The sequence below is a fragment of the Erythrolamprus reginae genome, chromosome 2 (assembly GCF_031021105.1).
Source record: "Erythrolamprus reginae isolate rEryReg1 chromosome 2, rEryReg1.hap1, whole genome shotgun sequence".
In the NCBI taxonomy this organism is placed as follows: domain Eukaryota; kingdom Metazoa; phylum Chordata; class Lepidosauria; order Squamata; family Dipsadidae; genus Erythrolamprus; species Erythrolamprus reginae.
Window position 1 is genome coordinate 214,714,178 of NC_091951.1, and position 16,397 is coordinate 214,730,574.

General features: G+C 41.5%; 1 protein-coding gene across 1 annotated transcript in view; it reads right to left on the reverse strand.

Annotated features, from left to right (window-relative positions):
- Positions 1-16,397, reverse strand: part of KRI1 (KRI1 homolog) — a 157,887-nt gene that overhangs the window by 20,435 nt on the left and 121,055 nt on the right. The window contains exon 14 of the mRNA XM_070741788.1: positions 6,495-6,595. Coding sequence (XP_070597889.1) covers positions 6,495-6,595 — 101 coding nt within the window. The remainder of the gene's footprint in view (positions 1-6,494; positions 6,596-16,397) is intronic.

Below are 16,397 nucleotides of genomic sequence, written 5' to 3' on the forward strand. Positions count from 1 at the left end.
TTTTCACATTTACATCACAGATTCTACTCAACATATAATCTTTCACCTTATTCCATCGTACCATCAGCTTCTCCAATTTGTTTTCATCAAAATTGTTTAATCTTATTTCCATAATTTCAAAATGTATGTGATCCACTATGTACCAGTACCAATTCTGTATTGTCCATTTTGTAGAGTCTTTCCAACCCAATACCACTACTGCTTGAGCACTTTCCAATGCTGCAGCTTTTATTTCCTTGAATTCTCCTAATTTCCTTTGTTTAATTAAGATAGCTATTTCTTTTGTAATTATCCAGTTAATATTTAACATTTTATTAATTTCGTTCTGTACTTCCTTCCAAAATGTCTGAATTTCTACACACTCCCAGAACATATGCATAAAGATTCCCTTCTTTTGGCAACCATGCCAACAATTACCCTTCTCTTTCCCCTGGAAGTGTGCAAGTTGTGCCGGTGTGTAATACCATTTATGTAAGATTTTCCTTCTCATCTCTTTAACTCTTGTATTTTTCATCTTATATATATTTTCTACTATTTCTTTCATTTCACTTTCATCTATTTGTAAATCATTTTGCCAACATCTTGTCAAACGTTTTGTTACTTCCTCTTCCACCTGCAATAACATTCTATATATATTACTGGCTTGGGCTTTTATCTCATTAATCTTTTCTTTTATTATTTTTTCTAAACAATTTATTATTTTTTCTAAACAATTTATTATTTTTTCTAAACAATTTATTATTTTTTCTAAACAATTTTCTTCTCATAAGAAAGCTTCTTTATTCTCACTTTTGTTTAAGTATTTGCTTATTGCATTAATCTGCAGCCATTTCTGTTGACCAAGCCACCATTCCAACCGAGTTCTGCTAACTCTTCCGTCCTTCAATTCTTGTTCAATTCTCATTATCCCTTTGCTATTTAATACTTTAATAATTCTGCTTAAGTTAACATCATAACCTGTATTCAATACATGTAACGTTGATAGTTTGGAATTTCTAGTTCCACATTTTCCCTGCCATTTGGACCATATTTCTAAACATGCTTTCAGAGGGTCGATTAAATTACTGATTTCTATTCTACTCCAATTTTTAAATAATAGCTCTTTATTATTTATATTATTAATTTCCTTTTCTAATTTCACCCACTTCTTTTCCCCCCATAACTGTAATTCCATTAATCTTTCTATTTGAAATGCTTCTCTATATAGTACTAAGCATGGGCTCCCCCACCCCCCCTCTTTCTCTTGGGCAAACTGCCATTTTTTTCTTATTCTGGGCCTTTTGTTTCCTTCAATCCAAAATTTTAATTTACTATCCCATTCTCTCAGTTTTGCCCCAGGGAAGGTGCCTGGTAAAACCTGAAATAAATACATCATTTTTGGTATTATCATCATTTTAAGGGCTCTGATCTTAGCAATTCTTCCCAACCTTTTTCCCCTCCAATTTTTTATCTGCTTCTGAATTCTCTTCCATATTAAATTATAGTTGGCTGTCGCAATTTTTATCGGATTCTTAAACAATCAAATTCCTAAATATTTCATTTTTTTACATCCTAGTTTCAATCCTGATTTTTTTGTATCTCAATTTGCTCTTTAGGGCCTGTATTTAAGCAAATTATCTCCGATTTCTCTATATTAACCATAAGTCCCGATTGGTCTTTAAATTCCTGGATCAAGATCATTATTCTTTTCATCATTTCAATTGGGGTTTCAGACATCACTATAGCATCATCTGCAAACAGATTTAATTTCAATTCAAATTTTCCTAGTTGATAGCCTCTCCATTCCTTATCATTTCTAATTTTATTTGCTAAAACCTCAATTGCTAATGCGAATAACATTGGGGATAATGGACAACCCTGCTTAGTTCCATTTTGAATTTTAATCGTCTCTGTTCTGTTGCCATTTACTCTAATATGAGCTATATTATCCTTATAAATTGTTTCTATAATTCTACAAAATGAATCTCCCATATTTAAATCTTTACATAATTGAAACAGGTAATCATGGTTAACTTTATCAAAGGCTCTGTACACATCTAACTTTAAAATACTTAGTTTTCTTTTGGTATTGGTAGCATGGTGTATAACATTAACCACGTTTCTAATTGGTTCATAAATCTTTCTTCCTTTAACAAATCCATATTGGTCTTCTCCAATTACCTTTGGTAAGATATTCTCTACCCGATTTGCCAATATTTTCATAAATATTTTATAATCCTGATTAAGTAAGCTGATAGGGCGATAGGAACTTGGGTCCATTGGATCATGATCCAGCTTTGGGATAGTTATAATTTCTGAAGTTTTCCACTACTGTGGAGATTCAAAAGTCTCAATTACATTATTAAACAATTTTTCCAAATACGGTAATAATTCATTCATATAAGTCTTATAATATTCACCAGTAAAACCATCTGGGCCTGGGGCTTTAGCAGGTTTCAACCCTTTAATAACTCTAGATATCTCATCATTTGTTATTTTTGCATTTAAAATTTGTCTATCTTCTTCCGTTAATTTCTCATTAACCTCTATAGTTTGCAATATAATATGTTCTTTTTTGTATAAATTCCCATAAAAATCACTCATTATTTTTTCCATTTCTGCATTACCACGTTTTATTGCACCTTCCTTATCCTTTAAAGCAGAGATATGGGATTTCTCTTTTCTTTTTTTCAAATAATGTACCATTTTTTTCATTGATTTGTTCCCCCATTCCATGATTCTCTGTTTTACAATCATCTTCATTTTATTCCATCTCTCTTCATCAAGAGATTGTCATTTCTTTTTCTTAGATAATAATAATGTATTCCAAGCTCTATTTCTTGTAATTTTCAAAGTTTCTTGAATTAAATCTATTTCTTTTAATAGGCTTTCTCTTTCAGCTTCCCAGGATTTCCTAATAAAAGCTTCAGTACTAATACAATTACCTCTCATAACAGCCTTGTGTGTATCCCAAACTATTGTTTGCTTAATTTCACCTGTTGCGTTAATACTAAAAAATTCACTCAATTCCTTTTGTAATTTGAGTCTATTTTTCTCACTAGCCGAAACCACAGGGTTATATCTCCAAATCCTTTGTTGCCTACCAACATCTATCTCAATCACTGCTAACACTGGGGCATGGTCTGATAACCAAATGCTTTTAACTTCTGCTTTCTTAAGCTGTACCTCGGCTGTTTTATTAATTAATATATAATCAATACAACTAAATTTATTGTGTCTTGCCGAATAAAATGTATCCCTGTTTACTATATTTTCATGGAGGTCCATCATATTAATTTTATTTAAATGTAACTTTTTCTTTTCTCCCCTCCCTGCTGTTAATTCCAAGTTGAAATCGCCTGCTAAAATCACTGTGCTTTCCGCAAAGTTATCTAATTTACGCTTTACATTCATTATGAATTGTTTTGCATTTACATTGGGGGCATAGATTACTGCTAAAGTTACTGGCTTATTATTTATTTTCCCCTTAATAAATAGCATTCTGCCGTCTTTGTCTCTTTTAATATTAATTAATTGAAATAATATTCTTTGATTAATCAAGATGGCGACTCCTCTGCTTTTTGCCGTCCCTCTCGACTCATAGACCCGTTGCCACTCGCCATTTGTAACTAATTTATCTGATTTTTTCCTCCCTTTATGAGTTTCTGATAAAAATAAGATATCAGCTCTACTGTCCCTAGCCAGCTTCATAATTCTATAACGTTTTTTCTGTGATGAGAGACCATTTACGTTTAACGACAATATCACTGTTTCACCCATTTTACATAATTTTAAATATATTTCCCCCTCCTGCAAAACAGAGCCTGTTGGAAAAATACTTGTTAATTGTCATGAATCCCCACCCTAGTGCCTCTTCCCTTGCACCCCCTCCCCCAAGGGGAGGCAACGAAAAGAATTTTCGCTATCCAAGAGGCACTCCTGAATTTGCGTTCCACTAGAGACCTCCCCCATCTCTCCCCTTTTAATACAATAAAGAAAGATCCCTCCCCCTTCCCTCTTTTCCCCTTGTTGGTTAGCATAAAATACACAAAGAAGAAGTTAGTTAGTTGAGAACAATAATACCATATTGGCAGGTCAGCTCAGTTCAGTTCATTATTTCTTCTTCTGGCGCGTGATTCTTGGTTCCTCTCTTTTTTCCTTTTCCTGAAGTAATTCAAGTTCCTTTTGCAGAGCTGCAATTTTCCCCTCTTTTCTTTGTTCTGCTGCCCGAATTGGTTGGAGCGTAAACAAATCATCTTCTCTTCTTCCGTCTCTTCCATCTCCATCTCCTACTTCTCACTTTCCCTTCGATGTTGATGCCTGGGAAGTTACCTTCGAATCGATCCCCAGCTGTTGAAGCAGTTTCTTCCCCTCATCCAGAGATCTCGCCTGGAAAACTTTGGAATCTTTAAAAACAATTACTGTAGCAGGATAACACCATGTGAAACGGATTCCATTTTCATATACTTGGGAGGTGACGTCTCTCATTTGGTTTCTCATCTTAAGTGTCTCTGCAGACAAGTCTTTTAAAATGCGTATTGGAATGGCTTTATAATGTAAGTTTGAAATCTGCTTTAGTTCTCTGAAAATTTCTGCTGCTCTCCTTTCCGAATTGAATCTTACGATAACATCTTTTTGATTTCCTTGACTCCGAGATCCAAATGCCCAATGTGCTCTTTCAAATTCACCTGGGTCACATTTAATGTTGTTTTCACCAAACCATAAATAAATTGCTTGGATAAGGTGTTTACCCTCAGCAAAATCTTTTTTGAATCCCCTCAGGCGGAGATTAGCTCTTCTTTGTCTGTCCTCCAAGTTAATTATACGTAATTCCTGGCGACTTTTCCCCTCCTCCAGTTTCACAATTCTTTGATCTTGTGTTTTCGACTGCTCTTTTAAATCTGCAACGCCAGCTCCAACGGCAGCTATCTCCTTTTTCATGTCTTGGAGCAGCTGCCCCATATTAGTAAATGCCGTTAACAGTGTATCCATTTTTCCCTCCAGCTCCATAGTAGACGCCATCTTTTTCTTTGTTCTCCCTTTCCCCCCTACTCACATTTAAAACTGCAACTTGCTCCTTCTTTTGACTCTTTTTTGTAAAGTTTTCAAAAGCTTCATTCAATCCACTCCCTCTCAATCCGCTTTTCACCAAGCTAGAGAGGGTTGTCAGGGGTTAACTTTCACTTTTCCTAATTCACATTAGGGAGCTCTCTGTAGATGTGTCTATCTAGTTCGACGCATGCGCAAATTCCGACAATTTGCTATCCATGGTTAAGTTGAAGGTTATTGTGTTCTGGTTCCTATGGGTTTGGTTACAAAGACATCATGAACCAAATCCTGTGTATTGGTTAGAACCAAGTCCAGGATCCCCTTTTTCCTTGTTGGCTCCATGACTAGATGGCCTCTGAGGTCCCCTTCATCTCTATCATTCTGTATCAGTCTCCTGCATGCGAAGGGGGTCGGACTAAGTGGCCTCTGAGGTCTCCTCCATCTCGTATCATTTTGTAATGATTGTAATGTCATTGGTACCAACATGTACCAGAACAGTTGGCTCAACCCCAGCACTACCGTGTTTCCCCGAAAGTAAGACAGTGTCTTACTTTCTTTTTACCCCCAAAAGCCCCACTACGTCTTACTTTCGGGGTATGTCTTACATTGGAAAGGAGGCGGGTGAAGGAGGGCGCAGCTCCGACCGCTTGCCTCGGAGCCGGTCGGCCTCGCAGGCCGCTTGCAGCCGAGCCACCGGCGCCACCGCCTCTTCGATATGCCGGAGAGCCGGAGAAGGGGGCGTCCGGACCCCCCCCAGCAGAAGCCAAGAGGGGGTGTCCTTTCAAGCGGTGCTGGGCGAAAGAGGGCGGGCGGCCAGCAGCAGAAGGCGAGAGGTGCCTCCTTCTCCGGCTCTCCGGCAGATCGAGCGCGCGAAGAGGCACCTCTCACCTTCCGCCGCTGCTGGCCGCCCTCTTTCGCCCAGCGTCGCTTCGGAAGCCGCCGAACGCCGTCAGGGGGGCGCTTGGCGACCGCCTCTCCGCTCGCCAAGCGCCCCCCTGACGGCGTTCGGCGGCTTCCGAAGCGACGCTGGGCGAAAGAGGGTGGCCAGCAGCGGCGGAAGGTGAGAGGTGCCTCTTCGCGCGCTCGATCTGCCGGAGAGCCGGAGAAGGAGGCACCTTACTTTTGGGGTACGGCTTATATTAGCCGACTCCCCTGAAACCCCCGATACGTCTTACAATCGGGGGTGTCTTACTATCGGGGAAACACGGTATCTATCAGCCTGTCTAGATGCCTCGTGATGTCTGCAATCTTTGCACTCAGCAGGCAGTTTACCATGCGGTCAACACTTCCAGCGCAAACCTGTCTCTCAATATTTCTAATAATCGAATCACCCACTACAAGAAGCCCCCCTCCCACCACCCTTCCAAATCCTGCTGGCCCTAAGCAGCCAGCCCTAAGCAGCCAGAAAACAACAGTTTCCCTTTCTTACGCCATATAAAGCTAGAATCATTAAAAAGACAACATACCACAAAATCAGGATCTTCACAGTGTGGTTGGTGATATTCCTCCTGCTGTTGTCGCCACATTCCATCATCTCTTCCAATCCACTTGTCCCAATTCCATTCATCTAAATTTGGGATAAAAGAAGGCGGAAGAGAAAGTGCTTTTAAGCAATGATTCTATAGCTTTTATTGCTTCTTGAACGTCATTTAGCCCATGAGGACACACTTGGAAAAGTATAGAGTTCATTGGGCTTCCCTCTTCCTGTACTCAATTCATACTCACAGACTGGCATAGCAATCTGAATTTTAAAAATACTACGTTTTAAATGTTATTTAATGTAACTCCATTTATTTATTTATTTATTTATTTGTTTGTTTGTTTATTTATTGTATTTATATGCTGCTCATTCCAAATCAGACTCAGAGCGGCCATTCCCTTGTTTAGATTTTTCAATGTTCTAAATTGATTCTAGGGATGTCTTGCATGATAGCAATGTGCACCAATTACTTCTAAAAAGGCTCCAAATGGCTCTTATTCTTTTTCTATGTCCTACATCATGTTTTTTTTTAAAAAAACCTTATATACATATTATATATATATGGTTAATGTTATCCCCAATTCTCCAAGCAACTTTCAGCCAAAGTGATCATCTTGACCAACTTAATGTTTTCACCAGTGATCAACAAGATGCTTCTTAAAAAGTACACAAACCTAAGAAAAATGTTTATATCCAGCAGGTTCAGAAATCAGGGAAGTTTGGAAATCAGGGAAAAGCAACTGGGGGCCATAGAAAGAAAATATGCTGGCCTAGAAACCAGGAAACTGGTTTCCTTGGGTTTGAAAACTGGCTGGATAACTTTGGGCCATCATTTTTTCTCAGCCTAACCCATAGGGGGTTTGTTGTGGGGAAAATAGGAGGCAGGAGTATTAGATATATGTTGAGTGTTATATAAAAACACAGAATAATATATTTTCCTGCTAATAATATGCTAAGCCACCAATCACAATTACCCCCACCTGCCAAGTCAAAACCAAATAGATATTTATCTTAGTGATATTTAAATGAAATTGTATTATTTTTAAGTTTAAGTTTAAGTTTAAGTTTAATCAGATTTGTATGCCGCCCCTCTCCGCAGACTCGGGGCGGCTCACAGCAATAGCAATACAATGTAAAACAAATCCAATATTTAAATTAATTTTAAAAACCCCACAAGTTAAAACCAATCATACACACTAGCGTACCATACATAAATTTTATAAGCCTAGGGAGAAGGAACATGTCAATTCCCCCATGCCTGACAACAGAGGTGGGTTTTAAGGAGCTTACGAAAGGCTAGGAGGGTGGGGGCAACTCTGATATCTGGGGGGAGTTGGTTCCAAAGGGTCGGGGTCGCCACAGAGAAGGCTCTTCCCCTGGGCCCCGCCAACCGACATTGTTTCGTTGACGGGACCCGGAGAAGGCCAACTCTGTGGGACCTAACTGGTCGCTGGGATTCGTGCGGCAGAAGGCGGTCCCGGAGATATTCTGGTCCAGTGCCATGAACGGCTTTATAGGTCATAATCAACACTTTGAATTGTGACCGGAAACTGATCGGCAACCAGTGCAGACTGCGGAGTGTTGGTGTGACATGGGCGAATTTAGGAACGCCCATGATAGCTCTCGCAGCTGCATTCTGCACGATCTGAAGTTTCCGAACACTTTTCAAAGGTAGCCCCATGTAGAGAGCATTACAGTAGTCGAGCCTCGAGGTGATGAGGGCATGAGTGACTGTGAGCAGTGACTCCCGGTCCAAATAGGGCCGCAACTGGTGCACCAGGCGAACCTGGGCAAACGCCCCCCTCGCCACAGCTGAAAGATGTTTCTCTAATGTTAGCTGTGGATCGAGGAGGACGCCCAAGTTGCGAACCCTCTCTGAGGGGGTTAGTGACTCCCCCCCCAGGGTGATGGACGGACAGATGGAATTGTCCTTGGGAGGCAAAACCCACAGCCACTCCGTCTTATCCGGGTTGAGCTTGAGTCTGTTGACACCCATCCAGACCCCAACAGCCTCCAGGCACCGGCACATCACTTCCACTGCTTCGCCAACTGGACAAGGGGTGGAGATGTAAAGCTGGGTATCATCTGCATACTGATGATACCTCACCCCATGCCCTTGGATGATCTCACCCAGCGGTTTCATGTAGATATTGAATAGTAGGGGGGAGAGGACCGACCCCTGAGGCACCCCACAAGGGAGTAACCTAGAGGTCGACCTCTGACCCCCCACTAACACCGACTGCGACCGACCAGAGAGGTAGGAAGAGAACCACTGAAGGACAGTGCCTCCCACTCCCAACCCCTCCAGCCGGCGCAGAAGGATACCATGGTCGATGGTATCGAAAGCCGCTGAGAGGTCAAGAAGCACCAGGACCAATGTTCCCTCTAATTTTTTTCCGGTGTGGGCGGAAAAGTATAGTGTCTGAGCGACAGTTCCTTTGGGACTGGGCGGCATAGAAGAATAAATAAATAAATAAATAAATAAGAAAAAAAATTCCTTTTTTTATTAAAAGAAATTAATAATAAAACAAAACCAAAATCTATTTTATTACTATCTTCTCCTCTTTTTCCATCCCTGTCTCCTCCCCCCCTTGTGTGTGTGTGTGTGAACTCTTGAACCATTTCCAATAACAGGTGAGCTATTGGAAATGGTTCAAGAGTTCACACACTCACACACACACACACACAGCTGGGTTTTTTTTTCTCTGTTATTATTTGGGTGCTTTTTACCACATGCTTTAAATCAAGAGTCATTTCTGTCTCTTTCTCTCTCCCCCTCTTGCTCTCTCTCTCTTTCTCTCTCTCCCTCTTTCTCTCACATACACCCCTTTCCAATTTAAGGGAACAGAGAAAGTTTATAAAGGTAATTGGGCAGCTGTGGGGGGAGGGGAAGAGAAGAGAAAAGACAGGGATGCAACAAAGACGGCGATGCAACTTTCCCAAACAAGTTTAAACACGATGGGCGAACGAGTCCAGGACGCTGCCGAAGACAGGCAAAGGTGGCAGGAGAAACTGCCCCGCCAAGGTTTCCTTGAAACGTAGGGAGGGCTAACGCGGGATTTCATTGCAAGCTGACTTGGGGACGGTCAAAATAGTGTGTGTGTGTGTGTGTGTGTGTGTGTTTGAATGGGAACTGAAGCAAAAAAAATAGCGTTTTTCCTTTCTTGCCTTCCAACCGTCCTTCCTGCATCTATAAACACTATCTTCAAAACCAAATATTTTCAATCAATCAGTCGTAAACTGGCACCCCTTTTCCATTCCATGTCTTCAGGCTGCCTTTTGCACTCCCCGCCTCTATCGTTCCCCCCCCTCCTGCTTTCTTCCTCCTCCTCTCTTCCTCTTCTTTCCCTCCCTCCATGTATCTTCTCTCCCTCTTTCTACTTTCTTCCACTTTCTTTAAAAGGAGCATTTTGCTCACTTCTACGCCAAGGAAGAGCCTGGGGGGGAGGAGGGCGCGCCACAGCATCCTGTCTAGTCCAGCCATCTGACGGTCCCTTTCGGGTTCAGTAATCCATACACACACACACACACACCCAAAAATACCCACGACCGAGCGAGCCTAACTAAGGCACCTCTCGGCCGATCGCCTCACCCTCTTCCCTCGGAATCAGAGACTCGCGCGTTGCCTTTTGTTTTCTCTCTCTCTATTGCTTTCTTTCTTTCTTTCTCACTCACTCACTCTTTCTTTCTATCTTTCTCTTCTCTCTCTTGCTGTCTCTCTCTCCTCCCCCTTTCTCTCTCACTTTCTCTCTATCTTGCTCTGACGCTCTCACTCTCATTCTCTGGAGGCTGGCGAAAGTGATTTACAATGTCGGGCGAGTGGGCCGGCGCGCGCTCTCCCCATCTCCCTGCCAACATTCAAAATAAGAAAACCCTTCGCTCTTACTTTTAATGTTCCGGGCGGGCGCGCAGGCAGGGAGATGGGGTGAGCGCGCGCCAGCCCGCGCGCCCGCCAGCCTCCAGAGAACATCTGCCCCACCTCTCTTGCAGCAGAGGAGAAAGAGAGGTGGAGCGTGCGTGCGTGCGCTGGCGCGCGCACCCGCCACCCTCCGGAGAATGCCCGCTTCGCCTCTCTTGCAGCGGAGGAGAGAGGTGGAGCGAGCGAGCGGGCGTGCGGCAGCTGGCACACGCACCTGCCAGCCTCCGGAGAATGCCCGCTTCGCCTCTCTTGCAGCGGAGGAGAAAGAGAGGTGGAGCGGGCGAGCGGGCGGCAGCCAGCGCGTGCACCTGCCAGCCTCCGGAGAACGCCCGCTTCGCCTCTCTTGCAGCGGAGGAGAAAGAGAGGTGGGGCGTGCGAGCGGCAGCCGGCGCGCGCACCCGCCAGTCTCCGGAGAATGCCCGCTTCGCCTCTCTTGCAGTGGAGGAGAAAGAGAGGTGGAGTGGGCGAGCGGGCGGCAGCCGGCGCGCGCACCCGCCAGCCTCCGGAGAACGCCCACTTCGCCTCTCTTGCAGCGGAGGAGAAAGAGAGGTGGAGCGGGCGAGCGGGCGGCAGCCGGCGCGCGCACCCGCCAGCCTCCGGAGAATGCCCGCTTCGCCTCTCTTGCAGCGGAGAAGAGGTGGAGCGGGCGAGCGGGCGGCAGCCGGCGCGCGCACCCGCCAGCCTCCGGAGAACGCCCGCTTCGCCTCTCTTGCAGCGGAGGAGAAAGGGAGGCGAAGCGGGTGGGCGGAGGAGCGGGCGGGGGGCAGCCGGCGGGCGCGCAGGCAGGGAGATGGGAAGTGCGTGACCGAGGAAAAGGGTGCGCGCGGGGGTATTTTGGAGTGCGCGCGCGTGCACGTGCGCAGCTTACGGGGAACGGTGACCAGGACAGAGGATAAACCCCTGTCCCGGGCCCGCCAGAGATCATCCATCAGCGCGACCAAAGCAGTTTCTGTGCTGTAGCCGGGCCTGAATCCTGACTGCTGAGGACCTAGATAATCGGCTTCTTCCAAGGACTGCTGGAGCGCCACCACCTTCTCAACAACCTTCCCCATAAAGGGAAGGTTGGAGACTGGTCGATAGTTGTTGAGAATGGCTGGGTCCAGGGAAGGCTTCTTGAGGAGGGGGCGCACAAGTGCCTCCTTGTAGGGATCCGGGAAGGACCCCCTCCCCAAAGAAGCGTTGACAATCTCCTGGACCCAGCTCCGTGTCACCTCCCTGCTGGCCGAAACCAGCCAGGAGGGACACGGATCCAGTAAACAGGTGGCGGAACTCACAGCTCCAATGGCCTTGTCCACTTCATCAGGTGTCACCAGATCAAACTCTTCCCAGACAGGTGGACAAGTACGTGCCCCAGTCACCTCAACTGACTCGTTGTCAGTCGACTCTGTATTCCAATTGGAGTCGAGGTCCGCTCGGATCCGAGCGATTTTATCAGCGAAAAACGTGTTAAAATCCTCGGCACTACTCTGCAAGGGCTCCCCAACTCCCCCCTGATTAAGAAGGGAGCGGGTCACCCTAAACAGAGCGGCCGGCGGGATTCCGCTGATGCAATCAAGGCGGAATGATACACGCATCTTGCCGCCTTGAGCGCCACTTTGTAAGTCTTAACATGTACAATTAATAAAAGAATTAAAACAATTAGAATTTTTATCGCAGCAACATATTAAGAATAGAGATTCAAAAACAGAAATAAATGTAATTAAACATAAAATTAGAATCATAGAACAAAATCAAATAACTGAAAAAATTAAAAGAGCAAAGCAACACTATTTTGAACATGCAAATAAACCAGGCAGATGGCTAGCATACAAACTTAGAAAACAGAGTCAATCAAAATTAATTAAAAAACTAGAAGACAAAGATGGTATAATAAAATATGATACAGAAGGTTAGGCAGACATTGTGTATAATTGTTATAAAGATCTATATGCAAAAGATAATATTAGCGAAGACGAAGTCTTTAACTATTTACAATCTTCAAAATTACCACAAATAACAGAGGACCAACAGGCCACCATGGATGGACCAATAACAATGGAAGAACTCCTAATAACAATCAAAAAAAAGAAAAGTAATAAGGCCACAGGCCCAGACGCCATACCGTCAGAATGGTATAAAATAGAAAATGAAACAATAAGAAATCACATGTTAGAAACCTTTAATCTATGTAGACTCGAGGGCAAAGTTCCTAAATCTTGGTCAGAATCACTAACAACTTTAATACACAAACCGGGCATAGACCCAGAAAAAATTAAAAATTACAGGCCTATATCATTATTAAATGTAGACTACAAGATATTTATTGCTATTTATGCAGACAGACTTAAAAGAGTCATAAATGGAATAATACACCAAGATCAAAATGGGTTTCTACCAGGGAGACAAATTAAAAATAATCTCAGAACAGTTATAAACACACTAGAGTACTATGAACAATATCCAGGTAAGAAAGCATCCTTAATGTTCCTAGATGCCCAAAAGGCCTTTGATAACGTCAATTGGATATTTATAAAAATGCAATTAAATAAAATGAGATTTGGCCCAAAATTTGTTAATTTAATAGATACTATCTATTCAAAACAAACAACCAATATAATATTGAACAATAACCAACTACCAACACTTAGATAAATAAGGGAGTTCGTCAAGGCTGCCCTATATCACCATTGCTATTTATTATGATTCTTGAAACTTTATTAATTAAAATAAGAGCAGATCCTAAAATTAAAGGTTTAACTGTAGGAGATGAAACTTATAAAGTCCAAGCCTTTGCAGATGATTTAACGTTTATAATTGAAGAACCGATAACAACAGTCCCCACATTACTGCAAGCTATTGAACAATATGGAAAGGTAGCACGTTTAAAGATAAACAAAAGTAAAACACATTTTTTAACTAAAAATATGAGCAAAATACAAGAAACCAAATTAGAAAGTATTTCTGGAATAAAGATTGTTAAAAAAGTAAAATACCTAGGAATAAATCTAACAGCGAAAACAATAACATTAAAAAATGATAACTATACAAAATTACTAACAGAAATTAAAAAAGATTTAGCAATGTGGAATAACCTGAAAATATCATTTTTAGGAAGAGTGGCAACAATTAAGATGAATATCTTACCCAAGGTCTTATTTCTCTTCCAGGTAATTCCAATAAATCCAGGGAGAACCTTTTTTAAAACTTTGACAAATCTAGTTAAAAAATTTATATGGCAAGGGAAAAAAGCAAGGATAAAAATAAATTGTTTAGAAGATATCAAAGAAAGAGGAGGATTTGGCCTTCCAAACTGGAAATTATATTACCAGGCTGCCGCATTAACATGGGTTAGAGATTGGATAACTCTAGAGAACAAAAGAATATTAAATCTAGAAGGACATGATCTTATGCTTGGATGGCACGCATTTATATGGTACGACAAGGAAAAAAACCACTCATATTTTAAAAGACATACATTAAGGAAGTATCTACTAGAGGTTTGGAAAGACATAAGGAAAAATCACTTTCTAAATATCCCAGAATGGCTTGCCCCCCTAGAAGCAATAACGCATCCGAAGTCTATAAAAGACAAGCAAATATTTTTTAGATATAAAGAATTACTAAATGACCAGATGAAGTTAAAATCTAGGATTAAATTACAAGAAGAAGGGATAACAATAGACTGGTGGCATTATGCCCAGATTCGATCTAGATACCAGAAGGATAAAACTCTTTATATTTTTAACAAAAGTAAAAATTTGTTAAGTAATCTAATTACTACCAATCCAAAAAACATGATAGGTAAAATATATAAATTCTTCATTGCTCATAAAAATATAGAGTTGACTTTAAAAGACACTATGATAAGATGGTGCAGAAATATTGGCAAGGAAATAGACATAGACAAAATGGGAGAAGGTTTGGATTAATAACTGGAAAATGACCAAATCAGTTTCATTAAAAGAAAACCAAATTAAAATGTTCTACAGGTGGCATCTCCCACCAAATAGGATAGCAAAAATGTTTCCCAAAACATCCCCACTATGTTGGAAATGCAAGAATGAAATAGGAACCTATTACCATCAATGGTGGACATGTGGTAAAGCTAAAATATACTGGAAGATGATAGAGAAAATAATAAAAGAAATAGTAAAGCAAGATATAGAAAATACCCCGGAATTTTACTTATTAGGAATTACCAACCAGACTTATAAGAAAGAAATTCTTTACTTAATTATACACATATTAACTGCGGCTAGAATAATATATGCACAAAATTGGAAGGGGGAAGAAATCCCCAAGGAAGAAGTTATAGCTAAAATATTAGATTGCGCTGAAATGGATATGATGACAAGACGATTAAATGATCAAGAAGATACTAAATTCTATGAAACATGGAACAATGTTTATAAATGGATAGACAAGAAAAAATAAGATATACAAATTTATCTTTAGTTAATTTTTTGTATTTGTTTTTACCTAGGTGATAACAATGTTACTATTAGTTTAAATGTATTTTTTGATGACTATGGTATATTAGTTTATGTACAAGCAACATATTAAGAATTTTGGTTTATATACGTATAGTAGTTGAAATTAGTTTAAATGTATTGTTTGATGATTATGGTATATTAGTTTATATATAACTAATATATAAAGAATTTTGGTTTATACACATATAGTAGTTAAAACTAGATTAAAGGTATTTTTTGATGATTATGGTATATTAGTTTATGTATAAGCAATATATTAAGAACTTTACTTTATATATACATAGTACTTAAGATTTTTAAAATTCTAACTCAAATTTACTAGACCTTTTAATATTCAATATATATTCAATTATGTATTCTTTTTCTGTATTTGAATCTATACTTTCAAGAGAAGCGGGGGAAATGCACCCCCACTTTATGTTTAATGTTTGTATGTGTGTCTGTTTATTTTAAGAAAATTAATAAAAAAAATTATTAAAAAAAAAACAAAAAAAACCAAAACAAGTGTTCGATCGGATTCGGACTTACTCTTCCTCCATCGCTTCTCTAGATGTCTCTTCTGGCGTTTCAACTCCCGGAGCTCCTCGTTGAACCATGGAGCTCTACGGGGTCTAGTGCCGCGGAGAGGTCGCAATGGCGCAATTCGGTCAAGAGCCTCCGCTGCAGCCTTGTTCCAGGCCTCAGCCAGAGACTCTGCCGAACTGTGTACGAGTGTATCTGGAATAACCCCAAGCGCCTTCTGAAAGCCCTCTGGATCCATCAGGTGTCTGGGGCGGAACAGCTTAATCGGTTCCGCCTCCCTGCGGGGAAGGATTGGAGCCAGGAAGTCAAGCCGCAGTAGAAAATGGTCTGACCATGACAAAGGCAACACTTCTAAGCCCCTTAGTCTCAGACCATTACTCAGTTGCTCAGAGAGGAATACCATGTCGGGTGCATCCCCCCCCTCATGAGTCGGACCCTGTACTACTTGGGTCAGGTCCATGGCTGTCATGGTGGCCATGAACTCCTGTGCCAGTCCAGAGGTTTCACCGAGCGACGGCAGGTTAAAGTCCCCCAAGACAATAAGTCTGGGGAACCCCACCGCCAACCCGGCTACCTCCTCGAGTAGCACAGGCAGGGCTTGTGACACGCAGCTGGGAGGCAGGTACGTGAGAAACAAGCTTATCAATTTGTTAACCAGGTTTATGGTGTAGAACATTTGTAACTACAGCTACAATTGGGTAGATAAAACTGGAATATAAGTACTTCAGATAAGAATAACCATACATTTTATTTAGGGATTGCATACAAAATACTTTGGTTTAAACTAGAAACAATCAATTACATTCTGGAAGGTCTGCTACAACAACAGCTGTTCTGTTTATTGGCCAAAACAAAAGTCCAAAGAAATTCCAATGATGGGGTGTTGGTCTTACCTGGTACGCCTCTTCTCATAAGGTGGAACTAACCTCCAAGAATGGGATGGCACAGTCCCTTCAGCCAATGAGGACTGAGTCTG